Below are 20,700 nucleotides of genomic sequence, written 5' to 3'. Positions count from 1 at the left end.
TGTTCTCTACAGTAGGCTCTGGCTGTATCTATAACTTGCTGTGTTCTGTACTGTAGGCTCTGGCCATATCTATAACTTGCTGTGTTCTGTACTGTAGGCTCTGGTTGTATCTATAACTTGCTGTGTTCTGTACTGTAGGCTCTGGCTGTATCTATAACTTGCTTTGTTCTGTACTGTAGGCTCTGACTGTATCAATAACTTCCTGTTGTATCCTTAAGAGGACAAACGTCAAATTTGGAAAAGCCATGTCACATTATCTTGTTGATTGATTAGCATTATGAAATTAATTTCTTCTTCAAGAATCTATTTATAAATTTGGGAGGTTTTCCTGTTTGTAATGATGTCGATGAAACCTGCTTTTTGTGTATCGTGGATTGGTTATTTATGTGCAAAATATCAAGTGAGAGCACATTTTCTTACCCCAATTTGGGCCAACTTGTCCCAGGTACAATGTGCATGTGTACGGTGGGATGAAGATGCCCCAAAGGAAGTAATACTTTTAGAACTTATGATACCAAACTGTTCTTGACATCACATCTGTTGTAGATTTTCATGAAAAGATGCCACTTGCTCGATATCACTCCATTGTGTACATTCTTCACACTGACCTATATTTTTACATACATGGCTATACAGGGATTGGGTTTTCAAACAGGTAAAGTGAAGCCTACAAAAACCTACTTTATAGTACCCTTGTATTAAATCCACTTTAATACTGTGGATAATATATGTAATTTAAATATTTGTTGCTTTTATGTTGGAAAATTCTGAATGAAACCATTGAATAATCTATGTGTATAAAAAATGACACCTAAAAGAATAATAACATATTTTGCATGATGTAGCTGATTAAAGAAATACTTTGTGGTATTTTTTATTTATGTATTTTTTTTTTTTTTGGCTTGGATGTTTGTTTTGACAGTAACATAATACTTTCTGTCAATGAGGAAATTCTTCAAGTGCCGGTTGCGTTCTTTGTTTTGATTGAGATATAAGAAGGCCTCTTGGTTTCTTTGAAGTTTTTCCATTTCCCTCACGAGAACCCACCCAATCCCAGGGGTGTGGCGTGAACAAAGCTTCCAGTGGAATCAGGTGATTTAAATTAGAGTATCTTATGAAAACTTAACATTTGGAGACAAACTTGAGGCTTGTTTTCTCAGGAATACCCTTAAGTAAAGGTACCAGTACATGTACATGTCCGTAACAGCTCCAGTCGCTGGCCAGGTGTGGTTGAATTTGGTATCACCCCACTTGAGCCTCAGCTTTACAACAGGATTACATGTAGTAAACAGTCTCTCATAGAGATGCCCTTACTGATAACATTATGCTCACAACATGAGAACGGGTCTGAAGGCTGCACCTTATCTCACAAACTGACCTGGGGCCCATTTCATGAAGTATACTTAGTGTTAAGTAGTCCTAAGCTAAGTGCACTTCATATGTCTACAGCATACATAGTAGTCATAGTAGTTAAGGGTAAACTTAGCTAAGTGAGCTTCATGAAACCGGCCCCTGATTGCATAGCTAAGTGTCTGATTTGGAAATGTACATGTATCTTGTCACATGGTGTAAAGACTACATGTACCTCAGCTGTAGAAACGAATTAGGTCTGTATCATGTATGTGTATTAAATGCACATGATATGTGTAGGATCTTAGCCTTCTTTTTGCAGTATCTGTATTTAATAATTTCCTATAGTGCCATAATTCCCACCTGAATAGTGCACATGTGTGTACATGTATACAACAAGATAGCACCATGAGAAGTTACATTTATTAGATAAAGAATTAGATATCGGAGTGTCCTAATTCCTAGGTAAATGAGCTAGATCAACAGAATCTGAAAGCTTGTACTGACACGTTGACCCAGTGGACTTCAGAGCTGATGCATTCCTATGTATATGCATGTGGTGACTGTTATTATAATTTCAAATGAGAAATTAATGGTCTTGTAATTGGCAAATGATTACCTTTGTAGCATCAGGTGTTACATATGCAGAGCTCTGGGCAGTTGTAAAGGAGAAGTGAGGGGAAGTAACATCTAAAGCAGACACTTTACTCCCGTCAGGTGCTCCTTCCTCTTCACAGACGTTAGTTCTTGTACATGTAACTAATGATAAGCAGGAACAAACATGCCTCTTGCCAGCTTACAGACAACCCACAAACACATTAGATTACCTCAGACTCCACATACACGAGGGCTGAAATACCTGTGCCAGTACCTATACCTAAAACTGATAAGCACACCAAGATAATGCATGTATATTTACCTGACAGTTTCTCAGTGAATGAGTGCTGACCAGTAAAATTAAGTATTTATTTATATGATTGGAGTTTACATCGCATATTTCACTTACACACAGCAAATAATGTGGAAAGAAACCAGGCTGGGCCCAGGTGGATCATCATTCACTTGTTTTTAAGAGCTCAAAAATAAATACATGTAGGATGACATCAAGTTACAAAATTATGAAAATGACTGTATCATACAAATATTCCTTATTTTAGATTCATAACTTATTGTTTGTTATGTTTTATCCAGTTCCATTTTTTACCTTGATGTAAATAAAACCAAATACATTTGACACCTTTACTTCATATTGGATTACTGCACTTTTTGTTGAAGTCATCACTTTCAAGAGCTCAAAATATGGAACATTTTGACTCCAGCAAATGACTTCCAGAGTTGCACTTTTATATATTAACATTTGTTTGATTGGTGTTTTATGCTGTACATGTATACAGTTTGTATGTGATAAAATATATATAATTACTTTGAAATAACTGGTGAATTTAGGCACTTGTACTGAAATAATGAAAGAAATGTTGCCTTAACGGCATACAGGAGTGGCTAGGAACTGTTGCCAGAATGAGGGCCATCAGGGGAGTTGGAAATCCCAGCCAGGTGTGTTGAGCATGTTGTATCCAGGGCCTGTGTTCTGACATGTCTGTGGTAGGAGCTACATGTTCATGTACAGGTATTGCTCAGAGAGATCGAACAGGTTTATAACTGGAGCGTGTGTATCAGTATATGATAATACTGTTATCTCTACTACTGGTGGTTAGAGGATTGACTTGGCCTGATGGGCAATTGGACTGTTTATTACCCTTAAAGAGGCCATTCTCCCTAAAGCTTTATATCCTTGTGGGAATAACATGTCATGATAATGTTTGTAGCTGCCTCTTAATTGTTCTTCACTGGTAAAACATGTTGGTGATCATCATAGCTGATGACTGTAATGGGTAGATGAATTTTACTCACATTTTGCTTCACTGCAAATGTTGTGAAAAAGAAAAAAAGCAAAACAAACAAAAATACTATAAAACTGGATAGGATTGTGAGTATTCACTGATGATAACCGTTAACTGTAACAGTGATAATGGAACCAATTGTATGTCTATGCATGTTTCCATGGCAGTTGGATCTATAGGCAGGAAGGAGGATGGTGTCATGGGATGGAGGAGTTAACTGTGGCTCGGGCTATAGCATGAACCAACCATAAATGTGTGATGAGCTGCAGGTTGACTGTGCATAACATTGCTTCCTGATGGGCTGGTCAATTGCTGATTTACAGTACCGGTACATGTACACTGTTGTGTAACATAGAAAGCCCTTGTCCAACCAGGCTGCAAAATAAACTATATGTGTTTCATGTGTACAGATGTGATTTTGTAATTTATGACTGTACTTATTGTCCAGAATTATGATTAGTCTATTATGATTATAGACTATTATGATTAGACTAATTATTATTAGTCTATTTACAGGTATTTCCCTTACATAATAATGCCCATTTAATACAATAGTGAAATTTTATTCTAATTTAAAACAATTACAGTCAAATTATGTATTTTAAGAAAAAATGGAAATTTTATCAAGTACACGTACAGTACAGCTGAGCCTAGCAATCATATTGATGGCAATTTGACAAAACAGCCATCAAGCAAATGTCATATTACATGTTAAATGGCACATTATTCCCATAGCCCTAGGCTGGCTGTGCTGCTGGTCTCTCTCCCCCATCATCTGGGGGCGTGACTGGCTGGCTAAAGCAGTTGTACATGTATTATCCCCAGGGGTATATTTACACACAACAGCTGACCTTTTTTATCAGGCTACTCACTTACCTAGTGATTCATTTGCCTGAAATGAACTATTTACCTCAGTTTGTAATGTTCTTAAAGTGAACATCAAGTCTTCCAGTATATTTACATAGAAAAAATGGTTCAGGAAACAGTTATCACAGAAAAATATGTAAAAAATTCTATAAAAATTCACTTTGAAAGCCAAGAAGATGAAGTTCAGCAGTGGGGATGTGGCGCTGACGGACATTTCCCTCTGAGTAGCCATGCTGTAGAAGCCCTCATAAACTTGGCCAGTCACTAGCACTGGAAGTGTCACGTGATAATTGGCTGTCACGTCAACAGACCTGTTAGCTCTCAATTGTCAGTGTGATTTCTTATATTGGATAGATAGGTATCAATGCAAAAAAATGGAATTTGCAGTTTGTTTAAGTGTTAAACTGATGCATTTTGAAGCAGGGAACTGAGAATGGCTGCCTGTGTCACACTGTGTGCATGTTGGGCAGGATACTGCAGTAAAAAAACTGCTTCGGGAGAGTCATTGCTTGAAGAAAAATATCATTTTTCCTGAGCAAAGATGATTTATTACGAAAATATCTTCCCAAAGGCAGTACATCCAGGTAGGCCAAGTGCTTACACCCATGCAGAACGATGACAAGCAGGGCCGCTAAAACACGACACTTGTCTCGACGAACATCGGCTTAACGACCGCCAAACTAAAAGAAAGGTTGGCCCTTTGAGTACGGAACAGAGCTGATACTCTTTGGTTGAGTATCAATATTTTCTCTTTGTCACATTGTTTAGTATCGATGGTACAGGAGAGCTCCTGGGTTTTGTGACATTACTTTAGATAGCTATAACATGGCAAAATGGTGTCACCAAACGAGTAACTATGTACTGACGATTGTTTGCTATTTACTTTGTTGATATGTGGTGTAGAATTTTTAAAATATTTTAGAACATTTCTAGAATGCTACTTCATTATTTAATTCAGCTTTAGTGTCTGTCTTTATGTTCACTTTAAGATTTCATCCAAAAAAGTGCATTTTAAAGGGCAAATTAATCATTGAATAATTTTAGTTTTAGGATGCTTTATTCGGGTGGTTAAGCACAGGAGGTTCATTTCACAATTCAGGTGCGGTCATTTTCGCCCCACCAATGGTGATAGAAGTAACGTAAGCGAACTGCTGGCCGTAGCTGACTGTTCAGGTGCAACCTGTCAATCACTATATAGGTCATACAAAGCATGAGTTTAATGATTCAGTCCCCTACTCGAACAGGGAATTTTCTTTTTTCCCCTGCTTCCATTGGTTTTGCAACAGTTTGATGGAGATCACACTCCTTTGGCCATTGTGACATACATGTACAATATGTGTGAAGCATGCGAGAGTTCATCAGTAACTTGCCAAAGGTTGGTGGTTTACTCTGGGCACCCTTTTGTTCATGTAAAGCCATATTTTTCACCGAGTGTGATTTGTCATATCAACTTGTCAAATTCAACTAGCAGAATGAAAATAGGACAAGCCTGTTTCATAACTTGTATTCAGATGGCTCAAACTGTCCAATGCTACAATTGCATGAAATAAATACCGATTGACTCCACAGTCACATGGGATGACTCCACAGTCACATCGATTGACTCCACATCGTGACATCGGATGAAGGCGGCTAACATGAGATGGATGCGCATCATGCGTTGAGCCTGCTGCATGTATCCAGCCACGACTGCTATTATTGACCCTGTCTGTGACGTAACTCTCTTAACTGATCATCACACTCATCCTGGGTGTTGCCCAGACAACTACGATTCAGAAGTGTTACAACAGCTGGAACATATTCCTTGGTTTTCTTTTGTGCCCATCAAGCACCCACATACATATACTCCCACATCATAAGTCAACTGAGGGCTTTATTTTGATTAGCTGTGTTAGACAATTCACTTTTCTTGTTTCTTTATATCGACAGTGCAGTTTGCTTAGTTACATGGTTTTTAGGTGAACATTTTGCTTTGAAAGGTCAGTCTTTTGTAGATCATTGGTCCAGTTTTATTGGCATCTCTCTGTAGATAGGCAGTTCAGTTTCATCCAGAATGGAGTTTTGTTTGTTACATTTCATTAAATGAACAGTTTGCTTTGATCTGTCAATACTGTTTATAGATCAGATAGTCCAGTTTTATTAGCAGCATGTTTAGATTGATAGTCCATTTTTGTTAGCAGCATGTTTAGATTGATAGTCCAGTTTTGTTAGCAGCATGTTTAGATTGATAGTCCAGTTTTGTTAGCAGCATGTTTAGATTGATAGTCCAGTTTTATTAGCAGCATGTTTAGATTGATAGTCCAGTTTTATTAGCAGCATGTTTAGATTGATAGTCCAGTTTTGTTAGCAGCATGTTTAGATTGATAGTCCATTTTTGTTAGCAGCATGTTTAGATTGATAGTCCATTTTTGTTAGCAGCATGTTTAGATTGATAGTCCATTTTTGTTAGCAGCATGTTTAGATTGATAGTCCAGTTTTATTAGCAGCATGTTTAGATTGATAGTCCAGTTTTATTAGCAGCATGTTTAGATTGATAGTCCAGTTTTGTTAGCAGCATGTTTAGATTGATAGTCCATTTTTGTTAGCAGCATGTTTAGATTGATAGTCCAGTTTTATTAGCAGCATGTTTAGATTGATAGTCCAGTTTTATTGGCAATGGTTGCATACATATACATCAACACTTCAGCTAAGTTTCATTGGTCATTACTGTGTACATGTACTTGCATATCAAGAAGTCATTTTGGTTAGTCCTGTTTCTGTAGATGAACAGTTCAGTAACAGCCTTGAAAGCTCATTTTTTGTTGGTAATCAAACAATTTAACTTGATTTTTGTTGGATCTGTAGTTCAGCCGTTACATTTAGTCACATGTATGAATCTTAGAAGTAATATTTTGCTTTTTTTATTCCACAGCTTCATGTACTGATTGTATAAATGAACAAAAAAGACAACAGAGTATACCTATTACCCTATTTAGAATTATTTACTTCTGGATGTAGGCATGTTGTTTAATTTGGATTATTGACATGTACGAAATGTGCTTATTAGTGGCTTCATACAGGAAATGTGTCTTGGTGTTGTATACAATGAATCACCGCCTCATCCTTTTGTAGTTGCACAGGCTGTTTAGGTTTACTTGTATCGTTAGGTAACTATGATGTATGCTGGCAAATTATACATACATTTACCTGTGCATAACTGAAATGGGTAGTGGAACGTGTCACCTTCAAAAGATATCTGGAAGGCAAATGTACTCTCTGTTTACATATATGTCTGCATCACACATACAAATGTGACTGTCTGGATATAATAACTCATCTTTGTGCTGACTGTCCTAAATTCTTTATTGCTGAACTGCTAAGGTCATAGCTTGTCGGGGTAGTTGAAAGGGAAGTCGGTGTGTTGGGGGAGTATTGTCACTGGACTATGGGTAATCTTCAGGGTTAGGCTATCGTGACCGACCAGAATGCTGACCTAATGACTAAACCCCACCCACTTACGCCCACTCAGTGACCTCATACACACAGTAGTGGTGGAACATTCATTGTTTAGTCATTAAGTCATACAAGTGTGAAACCTCATGACCTGATGAATACATGTGAACTCATGATTGTAGGCAATTAATTATACATTCATTCATGTAAATAGAGTTTTCAAATTCTGACACTTCTAAATTGAAAAGTGCATCGTAATTGTGTTGTTTGTTTGATCAGGTCATGTGTATAGTTATTCCTGTTCCCGTATTCTGTATTTCTACATACATGTATACTACCTCTACATGATCAGGCTATCAGAGAGAGGCTGAGAGTGCCTTAGCCCACTTATGTAACATAGTGCTGACTTGCACATGCGGGGGTTGTGGGTGTTTGTGTAATGTAAGTGGTTAAAACCTGGTATCCTGTCAAGGTCAATTCAGGTCAGACTGAACTCCATAGAACTGGGTTAGTATCTTACAGTAAGGGCAGATGCCACAGTGGAGAACAAGTATCCAGAAAACTTTTACATTTTGTTTGATCCATTTTAACGCAGAGAATAAAATTATCAGCACAGGAAGGTGCATTTAAAGCTGTGTATAAAGAGAGTACCAAAATCATGCTGCTTTGTTAAAGTATAGTACAACAGGTTCAAATCAGTCACTTGTGTAATTGCAAACAGTGTATTCTTTACATTAACTGAGATGTAAAACTCACATGTTTTATCATTTCCAAGTACACAATTGCACATAGGTACACAAAACTGAGCGTCTTCTAGGAAGGCAGCTGTGACAGCCGTGTTGTACAAAATTCATAATTCTGTGCTCCTGCGTATCCTATCGTCCCACTCCAAGGGTTTTTCTTCTTGTGGCAAACTGGTTCATTTTTTGGTAGAATTCCTAGTGCTTGTATTTGTAAATACCAAATTGAAATTAAGGGCATTTTTGTGGCATGGCTTTACAATAAGATTTAAGCATTTAACTTGTTCACATCAGGTCAGTTTGACATTTTTGTCTTGCACATGTGGTTATTGATTTGCTATGCGTCAGCCTGAACCATACATTGGATTGGTACATAAAAAGCTGACAAGTGGCTGGTTTACTCAGTTGCCCTCTTATGTACCATTTTATATGGTGGCCATTGATGAAAGAGACCAATTAGCAACATGACTGGGGGTACATAATCTGCCTTAGGTTTTGGTGTGTCAGCGTAGACGACCTCACTTAAGCTGTAAACTGTCCAAGACTGACATACTGCATGAATATATGTTAAACAATTTCTATTAGCTAAAAGCTGCATAATGACCCTGATGTAGAAATAATCTGTTAGCCTTTCAGTGGGTCACATATGTTGTTTTAGAAGCATTGTAAACAAATGTTTTGCAGGTCAGGGGTTGAGCATGGCCTGATATGTGTACACTTTTAGGGCTGATCTGTTTACATCATTTCCATGGCAACCCATCAGCCCACTTTAAGTCTTCAGACAACAGGCTTTTATTGGAAAAGAAGTTTCTCCCATATGTAGACAAGAGTGATAACCAGTCTAGATAAGCCAGAGGAATTATACTTCTCTGTCCTAAACTGAAATTCCAAATTTGTGAATAAGGTTTGTGTATGAATGTTGGAAATGTCAGGGTGGAAATTTCAGCTCCCCCATAGTGTGGCCTGACTGTTAAATTGCCACTTTGTCTTGAAGTTGGTCTACTAGGCTTACATTGTTTGTCACACATACCACTTTAATCTTGTGTTAAGGGAGTTTATTGGCGCCTCAAATATCATTCTAACAGATGTTTCTTTCAGAATGTGATTGTACTGGTAGGAGGTTTCCGCCCTTTATACAATGACCTTAGTCAACTCAGGTATACTTCTGTTTACTGGGGCACAGATGTTTATAGTGTGGCCATACACAACACTGATAACCTTAGCTTCAGAACAGCATGTCAGAAGGTGTAATTAACCTCTTTTTGATTTATTAAAGCAACTTTATCCAGTTTATTTGTTTGATTTATTTAAATTGGATCCATGTGATAAATTCCGTTCAAAGACCCAGATATGATTACAGCATGAAATAGCATCTTGATTAGACACACCTGCTTCTTTTGCTGCCAAGCATTTCTCACTGGCATATTCAGTATATGTACATACATATGTGTATATATGGAAAGTCCTATTGTTAACATTTAAAATAATAATAATTTTAGTATCTTTGTTAATTGAAGGTAGCGCGGTCAATTTACAATGAAACTGTTCTTCCCCAAGGCTTTTACAGAGAAAAAATATATAGGAAAAGTACTTCAGAGTCTAATTCAAAAATACATAAATATATATATAAAACAAGATAAAACATCATGTAGTGTGAAAAGTGCAGGTACATGCATTCATACATACAAAAAGCAACAACACAACCAATAATGCTGTCCCCGCAACTGTCCCAACCAGCAGGAGAAGCAGGGTAGTGGCATTACTGACCCCTTCCTGCCCCCATGTTGGCTGGAGCCCACTACACACATGTACAGAGAACAAATCAAGTGAGTGGGAGATGGCCCCTTCCCCATCCTCTGGTTTGAACAATGGACATGTGTGCAATAGTGTTACATAGACCTAGCCACATGAAAAAGTTTGCTATGATAATACACCTAAGTAAAAAAAAAAGTATTACGTGAGATGTAATCTGGATGGTTGATACAGTGAAAGCATACATGCATGCGTGTACATTTCAGTCGTTGTCTGCAGATAACTGTAGTTTTGAGTAGCGTGATTGTAAACTTGATAGGAAGGTGTAAAACGTTCTGTCATGTAATTTGTCCTATCTTTAGAGAGATAGATATCATTTTGTGTTGAACGAAGGACAATATTGTGCAGCTTTTTGTTTGAAGGGAAAAGTTGTTGAATATAATTTGGACAGAGATTATGTAATGTTTTATAGCTGAATTTGTAGTTTACCCTTTTATTGATTTATTTGATTGGTGTTTTACCAACTCAAGAACATTTCACTTATACGACGGTGGGCAGCATTATGGTGGGAGGAAGCCGGGCAGAGCCCACAGCCATCAACAGGTTGTTGGCAGGCCTTCCGACGTATGGCCAGAGAGGAAGCCAGCATGAGCTGGACTCACGGCGACCGCGTTGGTGAGATGCTCTTGGGTCATTAAGGAGGCCCCCACCCTGTTATTAAAATGCATCCATTTCAGTCTTGAAAGTGAAGTTTTTCCAGTGTGTTTATGCTTTCTTGTAGAACTGAACAAGCAACTCTTTTCTGTAAATTGACTACTTTTTCTCTATTTTTAACTGAACAGTTTCTGTATACTGAACAACAAAAATCAGATGGAGGAAAAACATAAGACATATCTGTATCACTACAGTGTTAGAAGAGCTCTCATCCTTCGTAGAGTCCCTAACAATTTAGAAACCTTTTTACACACATTTTTGATATGTGTGTTCCAGGAAAGATGTTCATCAATACAAATACCAAGCAGTTTAGCATTACTGACTTGTTTGAGTTTACCTCCATCAAGCATAACAGACAATTATAACATGTTTAATTGACTGCAGCATTTGCCTGGAGCCCAGTATTATGTATTTAGGTTTTTCGGGATTAATGAACGTGAGGCTTCTGTTGCACCATTTAGTTACATATGGAGAAAAGAACTATTGCAGTACACGTATGATATAATGATGAACAATGCTCCGAAGGGTTTAGTGCATGTTACAGAAAACAACACTCTGAAGGGTTTAGTCCATCTGTTACAGAAAACAACGGTCTGAAGGGTTGAGTCCATCTGTTACAGAAAACAACACTCTGAAGGTTTAGTTATCTGCTACAGAAAACAACGCTCTGAGGAGTTTAGATTAATGAACATCTGTTACAGAAAACAACACTCTGAAGGTTGTAGTCCATCTGTTACAGAAAACAACACTCTGAAGGTTTTAGTCCATCTGTTACAGAAAACAACGGTCTGAAGGGTTGAGTCCATCTGTTACAGAAAACAACACTCTGGAGGTTTTAGTCCATCTGTTACAGAAATATGTGAAACAAATTAATTTTATTTCCCCTCTGTGTGTGTATGAAGATTGTCCAAATTGAATGATCTTGGACAGTGTATTACCAAAGTTATGCCCCTTAGATGGTATATTCCACTTTATTATTTCACAAGCCTATAATGAGGTTCCAGACTGGACTCTAGCTCTTGCTACATGTACATGTAGTCTGGCAGCAATTTTAAGTCACGGATTTGTCAGATACATGTTCCTGGTGTGTGGCAGTCAGGCACTCTGGTTTACTTGATACACTCTGGTTTCCACCACTTACAAATATCACAATCAGTTAAAAAAATTTTTTTTTACCTTGAATATCTTCAAATCAACACAGTGTCTCCAAACTGCTAGTCCAGTTTTGTGCTGCCAGTTATGATGACCTAATTAGATATTTTATCAGTGTGACAGACTACTGACATTCTCAGATCAAACATGTAGTTTAATACTTGACTTGCTAAATTATTGATACATACATTTCCAAAACTGCTTAGCTGTAGTGTATCTCTGTTCTAGTGCTGTATTGTAGTGTATCTCTGTTCTAGTGCTGTATTGTAGTGTATCTCTGTTTTAGTGCTGTATTGAGCTGAAGTCAGAGGGCTTTGATTGTTGTTTAACACCATACTCAAGAATTTTTAACTTACATGAAGGTGTTTTATGGGCGGAGGAAGCTAGAGTGTCTGATGTAAACACAAACTTGCACTCCATATTGTTGGAAGACCAGTGATCCTAAGCACACTGCTGAGTGCCTATTGTCAGCAAGGTCCTACAAACATTCGGCGAAGTTGGATCTGGAAATTTCTTATCCTAGAATTATCAATGTAACATTAAATGTACATGTACCACAGGTATTTGTATTAATAAAAGTTGTGATGTGGATAATAATTGTAGAATGCTGGCTACACCACAGTCCTTATAATGCCTTGTTTTATTTCATGCATACAACACACAAAGTATGATTATTTACTATAGTCATAAAATTAATGCTACATATTGTACTATATATGCTTTTCCCTTCATGTTACAGCTGTACTGTTGCGCTACAATGCCTTGTCATTCCTCTACCTCATCTGCCTGCTGTTTGCCCCACTCCTACGGAGCCCCACTGCATCCTCTTTGGCTGGTGAGTTTGTTCTTTAATTATTATGCTTAATAATTCAGCCAATTGACTCCTTAATTTTCATCTAAATAGAATATTTTATTTTCAGTCGTTGAAAAAGATATTGTTAAAAAAAAAAAAGCAGTGCCATTTCTGTCAGCCTTATTGTTACCCAACTAACTATGAATGACAACAATAGTTTAATTTTCAATTATATGCAATTTTATCCAGAAAATTTGATGTTTCTTAATCAGCAGCTTGTCATAAAACATTAATTATAGAAAGTAAACATTTATATTTGTATTCAATAGATAGGTAGTAGAGGATACTGTTTGTACATTTGTTCTGTTTGACCACAGGTTCCACTGGGCATTACCTGAAAGCTGTGATTGTAGTCAGTTCCTTGACCATCCTGACCATGGCCATTTTTCAGTTCACCTTACTGGGTCTTCAGTCAGATGACCAGCCTTATGGCAGTGACTTTCCCAACTGTGAGCAGATCTAATTCTCTCTTATGCCATTGTTGTAATTCTTTGGACATCCACAGTTTGTGCAGGGCTCATAGGTTCATCTGAGTTTGTTTAGAAGTTCTCTTGTTACATGAAGGCTGTATATGGTTTGTTTTGACATCAGGCATAGCGTAATAAATGATCTTTATCTGCTTTTCTTGAAATATTTGCTGCATATAAAGTCTTGATTGTTTTGTTTTTTTGTTTTCAGTGCAAACAATATTCATATGAGTGACTCTTACATGACAAGTTTAATCATGTACATTCCTTATTATGACAGATTTGGGTTTATCTGTGGTTAAAAGTATTCTTATTCTATTTTAGGCTCAACAGATGAAAAGATTGCTCGCCAGTTTGGTGTTCAAAGGTAAATGTGATGTCCAAAATGAGTTGAAACTTTTGCAGATTTCAGTGCAGTAAAAGTCTTATAGGGAATAGCCCTGTAGATTTTTAAGTGGAGAAGGTAGGGAAGAGTCGCAATAAAGTTTTAAATAATGATTTAATAAATGCAAAAGATCAGTGGATAGAGTGGATGATCGTTGGCTATTGCCTGTGGATTGTGGGTTTTTACTTTGTGAGTTTGATTTTGATTTGCTTGAGATTGTTGGGTAAGGGTAGTTGTAGGTCATGTTTTGTGGGATATTATGTGACCATGTATTTGCCTATGGAAACAAGAAATCAATCTATGAGGTATAATAAATATATAAGTATTGTCCTTGAATTTTAGATAAATAATCAGCCCTGTGGACAATTGGAGCAGTTGGTTGTACACTGCTCTCAATTTTACCATGCTTTGTGTGATTCCAAATAATGCAGCCATTGTTCCCCAGCCGCAATGCTGTAATAAGGGGGTGGTGTGTAATGTGTTCTAATCAAGCAAACCTTCTATATAGCACACAATATGATTTAATCCTTCATCACCATACTAATAAGCGTCGGTGTAATTTTAATGATTGTTGCATTTTGAGTTAACTCAATTCCAATAAGGTTTTTCCAAGAAAAATAACAAATCTTTTACAAGACTGCTCAAATGCAGCATGGTGAGAGCTCACATGATGTTATCAGTCCCCTGACCAGCCTCTCACAGGTGTTCAACGGGGTGCATTCTGGCTCTGCCATCTGCAGTATCTAACGCTCAGAACTATCTGTAAGTATCCAAGCAGAACTTGGCTCTGTCCACCTGGTGTTATTGAGCCACATGAGTTATTTGTGATATACTGTTTGTTGGTTTTGCACACATTGTCAGGCTTTTTTCATGAGCAGCATTGTGCATTCGCATTTTCAGCTTTACAACAGAATGTAGCATAAGGTACCAGAATGTCATTAGGTACACAGGTGAACCTGTATGTTCTGGTACAGCCACTGTTAATGTAGGATAGCTGTAAGAATGGATAAATGGCAAAAACACTTTATGAAGGATCGCTGTTAGATTGGACACTTAACAAAGACACTGTTTATGTAAAATAGCTGTTAAAACAGACACATGACAAAGACACTTTATGTTGGATAGCTATAAGAATGGACACATGACAAAGCCAGTGTTTATGTAGGAACGCTGTAAGAATGGACGCATCATGAGGAAAACTTGATGTCGAATAGCTGTATGAATGGACTCGTGACAAAACCACCCTATGCAGGATAGCTGTAAGAATGCATGCACAATGAAGCCACTTTGTGCAGGATAGCTGTAATGATGGACTGCTGATGAAACCACTTTATGTAGGAGAGCTGTAAGAATGGACACATAATGAAGCCACCCTGTATGTAGGATAGCTGTAAGAATGTACACATGAAGTCACTGTATGTAGAATAGTTAGATTGAATGTCTGAGGAAATGCTGGATAGCTTTAAGGATGCACACATGATGCTGTTTGTGGACCCATGACAAAGTCACCATTGTGGTGGTAGGTTGGCGGTAGGACTGGTGATTCGGTCAGTGTTGGTCTGGTATTGTTATACTGTGAGGTTTGAGAATCCAGCCATCATCCATTTATGATGACAGCATAAAGAGTAAATAATTTGAATACATTTTCTTATCATTTGAAATTGATAATTTATGTAAAATGATATTCTTGTTTTTCCCAAAAGGTTTGATGGCGTTCCAGCTGTACACATTGCCAGGCTCATTGTCCCAGATGTTGTGGTGCTCATTATTGCCATTGTGGTGTTTGTCGTCAGCAAAAAACTCCTTCAAGGCGACAGCCAACAGACAGAGCAAGTACTCCCTGTAACAAGGTTGCGGAAACGCCGCGCCAGTGCCGTTTCTGTGTTCATGGGGGAGTTTATCTTGGTCACACTTCTCGCTGCGAGTGGAGTTATCCTGCCCTCTCTTCTCAACGCTCTCTACTTCGTGGTGTTTCTGGCTTTGGCCACGTGGTGGTCTCTGTACAAATCACTGGGTCAGAAGTTTGCATATCTGAGAATTGCCATGACAGTGTACACAGCCTTACACCTCATTGTGCTTTACCTGTACCAGTTTGAGTTTTTCCAGGATGCTTTACCCCACACTGATGAATGGGCCAGGTAAGACAACTGTCAGGAGCATAAGGTGTTTACTGTAAACATAGTTACTGTATATGATCTAAAATTTTTCCGTTGATTAAATTACTCATTTTTTCCATCACTACGTTCCTCATTTTGCCCCTATGATCTTAGGCCTACTTGTTTTGCCCTTGCGAACTTACTCATTTGCCTATGTGAACTTACTCATTTTGCCCCTGCAGACTTAATTATTTTGCCCATGCGAACTTACTCATTTTGCCCCTGCAAACTTACTTAATTTGCCCTTGCAAACTTACTCATTTTGCCCTTGCGAACTTACTCATTTGCCTATGTGAACTTACTCATTTTGCCCCTGCAGACTTAATTATTTTGCCCATGCGAACTTACTCATTTTGCCCCTGCAAACTTACTTAATTTGCCCTTGCAAACTTACTCATTTTGCCCATGCGAACTTATTTTGCCTATGTGAACTTACTCATTTTGCCCATGCGAACTTATTTTGCCTATGTGAACTTACTCATTTTGTCCATGCAAACTTACTTATTTGGCTCATGCGAACTTACTCATCTTGCCCATGCAAACTTACTCATTTTGCCCCTGCAAACTTACTTAATTTGCCCCTGCAAACTTACTCATTTGGCCCTTGCAGACTTACTTCTTTTGCTCATATGAACTTACTCATTTGCCCGTGCAAACTTACTCATTTTGGCCATGCAAACATACTTATTTTGCCCATGTGAACTGACTCATTTTGCCCCTGCAAACTTGCTCATTTTGCCCTTGCAAACCTACTCTTTTTGACCCTGACTGATTTACCTATTTTGCCCTTGTGAACTTACTCATTTTGACCCTGACTGATTTACTTATTTTGTCCTTGTGAACTTACTCATTTTGACCCTGACTGATTTACTTATTTTGCCCATGTGAACTGACTCATTTTGCCCCTGCAAACTTACTCATTTTGCCCTTGCAAACCTACTCTTTTTGACCATGACTGATTTACTTATTTTGTCCTTTTGAACTTACTCATTTTGACCATGACTGATTTACTTATTTTGTCCTTGTGAACTTACTCATTTTGACCATGATTGATTTACTTATTTTGTCTAGCGAACTTACTCATTTTGACCGTGACTAACTTACAGTACTTATTTTGCCCATGTGAACTTACATATTTTGACCTTGGTACCTTACTCATTTTGCCCATGCGACCTCACTTGTTTTGCCCATGTGAACTTACTCATTTCGACCATGACTAATTTAATTATTTTGACCATGACCAAGTTAATCATTTTAACCGATTCTTAGAGTTCTAGCATTTTGACTTCAAAAATAATATTTTGTGACCTTTATGTGCCTCCCAAACCAGCACTTTTTGAGGTGAATTTTTAGGGCAAATACAGTAGTTAAAATCTTTGCTGCAGGCTTAAGGGAGCTACTAATGTCATTGGGCGTCTACTAATGTCATTGGACATCAAATATTGTCATTGGATATCTGCTAATGTCATCGGACATCTGCTAATGTCATCGAACTTCATCGGACATATGCTAATGTCATCAGACATCTGCTAATATCATCAGATAGCTAATAATGTCATCGGACATATGCTAATGTCATCGGATATCTGCTAATATCATCAGATAGCTAATAATGTCATCGGACATCTGCTAATATCATCAGATAGCTAATAATGTCATCGGACATATGCTTATGTCATCAGACATCTGCTAATATCATCAGATAGCTAATAATGTCATCGGACATCTGCTAATGTCATCGGATATCTGCTAATGTCATCAGACAGCTACTAGTGTCATCAGACAGCTACTAATGTCACCAGACAGCTACTAGTGTCATCAGACATGAAAAGTTACAGTTTATGGCTGTGTAATGATAAGCGTCACTTCAGTGGACAATTTTCAGTTTAGAAAAGTAAAGAGTTCGGTTTTACTTACTTTTGCTATGTCCAGAGGATGTTTTGCCAAGAATGATAAACAGTCAACATTAAATTTGCCATTGGTCAGTACGTTTATAATTAATTAGCCATTCTATAATTTAAAGCTGGTAAGTTTAACACTCGTCCTTGGTAGTCCTATGCTGTTCTATGTGAAATAACAGATTTTTTCTTTATCAGTACATGTATTTTAGCTTGCTGGAGGAAGTACATGTCATAACGCTCCAGGTATTTGCTCATTTTCAGGCTAATCGGGCTAACTGGTATAATGCAGACAGACTGTATGAAGCCTTGGGCAGCAGAGTTCCATGAGAACATACCCTGGCCACACTTTGTCAATCCAGCCATTTTGTTGTTGTTGTACTGGATGTTAGGTTTTGAGTCCAGGCGCTGGAAACATCAGAAGGTTTGTAGCTGTACAAAGAAAAGCATGAGAGTAGATCTCTTAGTAATAGGTTCCAATTCTGATTTTATTTTTCTCAGTGACACATGTAATAATGTTTTTCAGTACCAATATGTGATTATTTTTTTCCTTGCTCAGCCCTGTCTGGTAGATTTTCTCCACTGAGACTTGTAATGTAACTCCGTCTGTGTTAAAACTTTTTTGTAATTTGTAACAGAAGCTGCATTGCATGTATATGATCTGCCTTGATACTTTCTTTATTTGTGATGCAATTATTGAACAGTTGCGTTCCTGTCTCATGGATTAAGCGTCATGCATGGCTCTCCTTTGTAAGACTTTCATTTTCAATTCTTGTGTGATGCTGAAAGATTTTACATGTACTTGTTTGTAAGTAATAGTGTTAATTTAATTTGTGATATGTTTTTGTTCAAACAGGCTTGTCCCAATTCATTTGCTTGCTTTCTTGTTAACTGTTGTTGTTGTAAAGCATGGTATTGTGAATTGTGCTGCAGACGGATGTTATTGACAGTGTCGAAAATCCAGTCAGAGAAAAACGCCGGAGACGCAAACACCGTAAAAAAGGGTCTGAGCGCCAGGTACTGGATGCGTCTGGACTGGAAGAGGTTTGGTGGAATTACGATGTTTTTCCATGTAGTCGCATGGATGTTGTCACAGTGCTAAACTTGCTACTAACTTCTCAGCATTTTGGTGTTGTACTAGAGTAGTCAGCCTACTTTTTACTGTAAACCTTCATTAAGTCAACTTATTTGCCTTGGAAAGTGTCTTGTGTTAATTGTGGTTTTTCTTTTCTCTTTTTTTGCCTTAGTCACAACAGTGTGGAATGTTTCTGCAGCATTCTGCTGAAAAGGTTTAAGATGGAGTGGGTGCCACTTTTCCTTAATAGCTTCAGTTTGATGAATATTGTTAAGGCTTAATTTTGTCATTTATTTGGCTCTAGGCAGTGATGGATTTTGTTGAAAATGCATCTGAAGTTTTACTTCTGGAGAAAAATTGGCATCTGAGTTGGGTTACACAATAATTTTCAACAGATTATTGCAACTAAATGTGGCAGTGCAGTTTAAGGTAACCAATAGTTGTAGCAGTTCAAGGTAACCAATAGTTGTAGCAGTTCAAGGTGACCAATAGGTGTAGCAGTTTAAGGTAACCAATAGTTGTAGCAATTTAAGGTGACCAATAGGTTTAGCAGTTTAAGGTAACCAATAGTTGTAGCAGTTCAAGGTGACCAATAGGTGTAGCAGTTTAAGGTAACCAATAGTTGTAGCAGTTAAATATGTATTCAAGCAAAGAATAATGCTTGCTGATGGCCTGTACACTTATCAAAGCATATCTGTACAGGTGTGAACTTCAAACGGTACTTTAGTATCAGTTTACCATCCGGTTTTTTTTTTTTGCAAACTTAGTACACATGTTTGTTCAGTATACCAGAGAAGTGAAGTATTTACGTAATCGTTCACATATCTATAATATCTTTAATAGTTAAGACCTCAACATACAACGTGACAGATATAATATTTCTAATCAGTATATTGTAAAGCGGGTACATACAGTTAAAATGATATACCGGGTAATTGCTTTGGGATACAATTTGTTGGGCATGAAAACACAAACATTTTTGTGGAAGTCTAAACATGTTAAATGTAATAGATCAGTTCTGTTCTGGTATGAACTAATCATGTTTCAAGTTTCAATAACGGCAGTGATGTCTCTATTCATTCCTTCCATTTGCGATGTGCAGATGATGCACCCAAATATATTTGTGCCTGACTGGGTTTATATTTAAGACATCTATCACAAATTAATAAATAAATAACTGAATGCAATTTAATATGTGTATTAGTCTATTACCTATCATAATTTTGTTGAATAAGCCAGGAAGTTAAAAGGTAAGTTTGATGACCAACATATTGAAATCTTTTTTCTGAGCTGTCCAAAATAGTGCATCAAACTTGTTACATGCACATTGCTTTAGTTCAGACAATGGATGGTCGACCATAAGTGAGTTCATGTGGTCAAGTCAAGTTTCTATCCTGATTTGGATGTTAAGATGAGGTTGTTTCCAAAACTTCAGTGTGATAACTTAAACATGCCGCTGAACAATATTTTAACCAAACTGCTTTTGTTTTGAGTCTGTATTTGAGCTGTGTCTTCAGAGTGTGAGGCCTTGACCCTTAAGTCCAGGTTTTAGAACTCCTGCTGCATCGATATCTCAGCTGTCAGTGTGACTGTATAATTAGAAATGGTTTCCCTTATTTGGGATCTGCCTTGTTTCCTCCACCAGTAAACGTGACTGCCACATTATGTTACTATGTTATTCTTGAGTGAAGTGAGTAAAAAAATACCAATCAGTAATATATATATATATATATATATATATATATATATATATATAATATAGAAAACAAATACCATGGGATGTCTGTTTTTTGGTTTTGCTTTGCATGATGCCCTTATTCTCAAGACAGTTAACATGAGCATGGCAAATGTCCTTCCTGATTGGCTGAAGTTTCAAGTTTTGTGTCTGTGGACAACTTCTCATTGGCTGATGAGGATGTATCCTAATTCCACCCTTCCTGATTTAATTTTTTTTCTCA

General features: G+C 37.5%; 1 protein-coding gene across 1 annotated transcript in view; it reads left to right on the top strand.

Moving 5' to 3' along the window:
* The window catches only part of LOC135474997 (piezo-type mechanosensitive ion channel component 1-like), a 98,339-nt gene that overhangs the window by 14,674 nt on the left and 62,965 nt on the right, over positions 1-20,700 (top strand). The window contains 6 exon segments of the mRNA XM_064754721.1: positions 12,648-12,743; positions 13,079-13,210; positions 13,553-13,595; positions 15,317-15,751; positions 17,932-18,091; positions 18,601-18,711. Coding sequence (XP_064610791.1) covers positions 12,648-12,743; positions 13,079-13,210; positions 13,553-13,595; positions 15,317-15,751; positions 17,932-18,091; positions 18,601-18,711 — 977 coding nt within the window.

Source organism: Liolophura sinensis, chromosome 9 (assembly GCF_032854445.1).
Source record: "Liolophura sinensis isolate JHLJ2023 chromosome 9, CUHK_Ljap_v2, whole genome shotgun sequence".
NCBI lineage: Eukaryota > Metazoa > Mollusca > Polyplacophora > Chitonida > Chitonidae > Liolophura > Liolophura sinensis.
The sequence above is the reverse complement of the archived record's forward strand: the minus strand, read 5'-3'. Positions and strand labels throughout refer to the sequence as shown.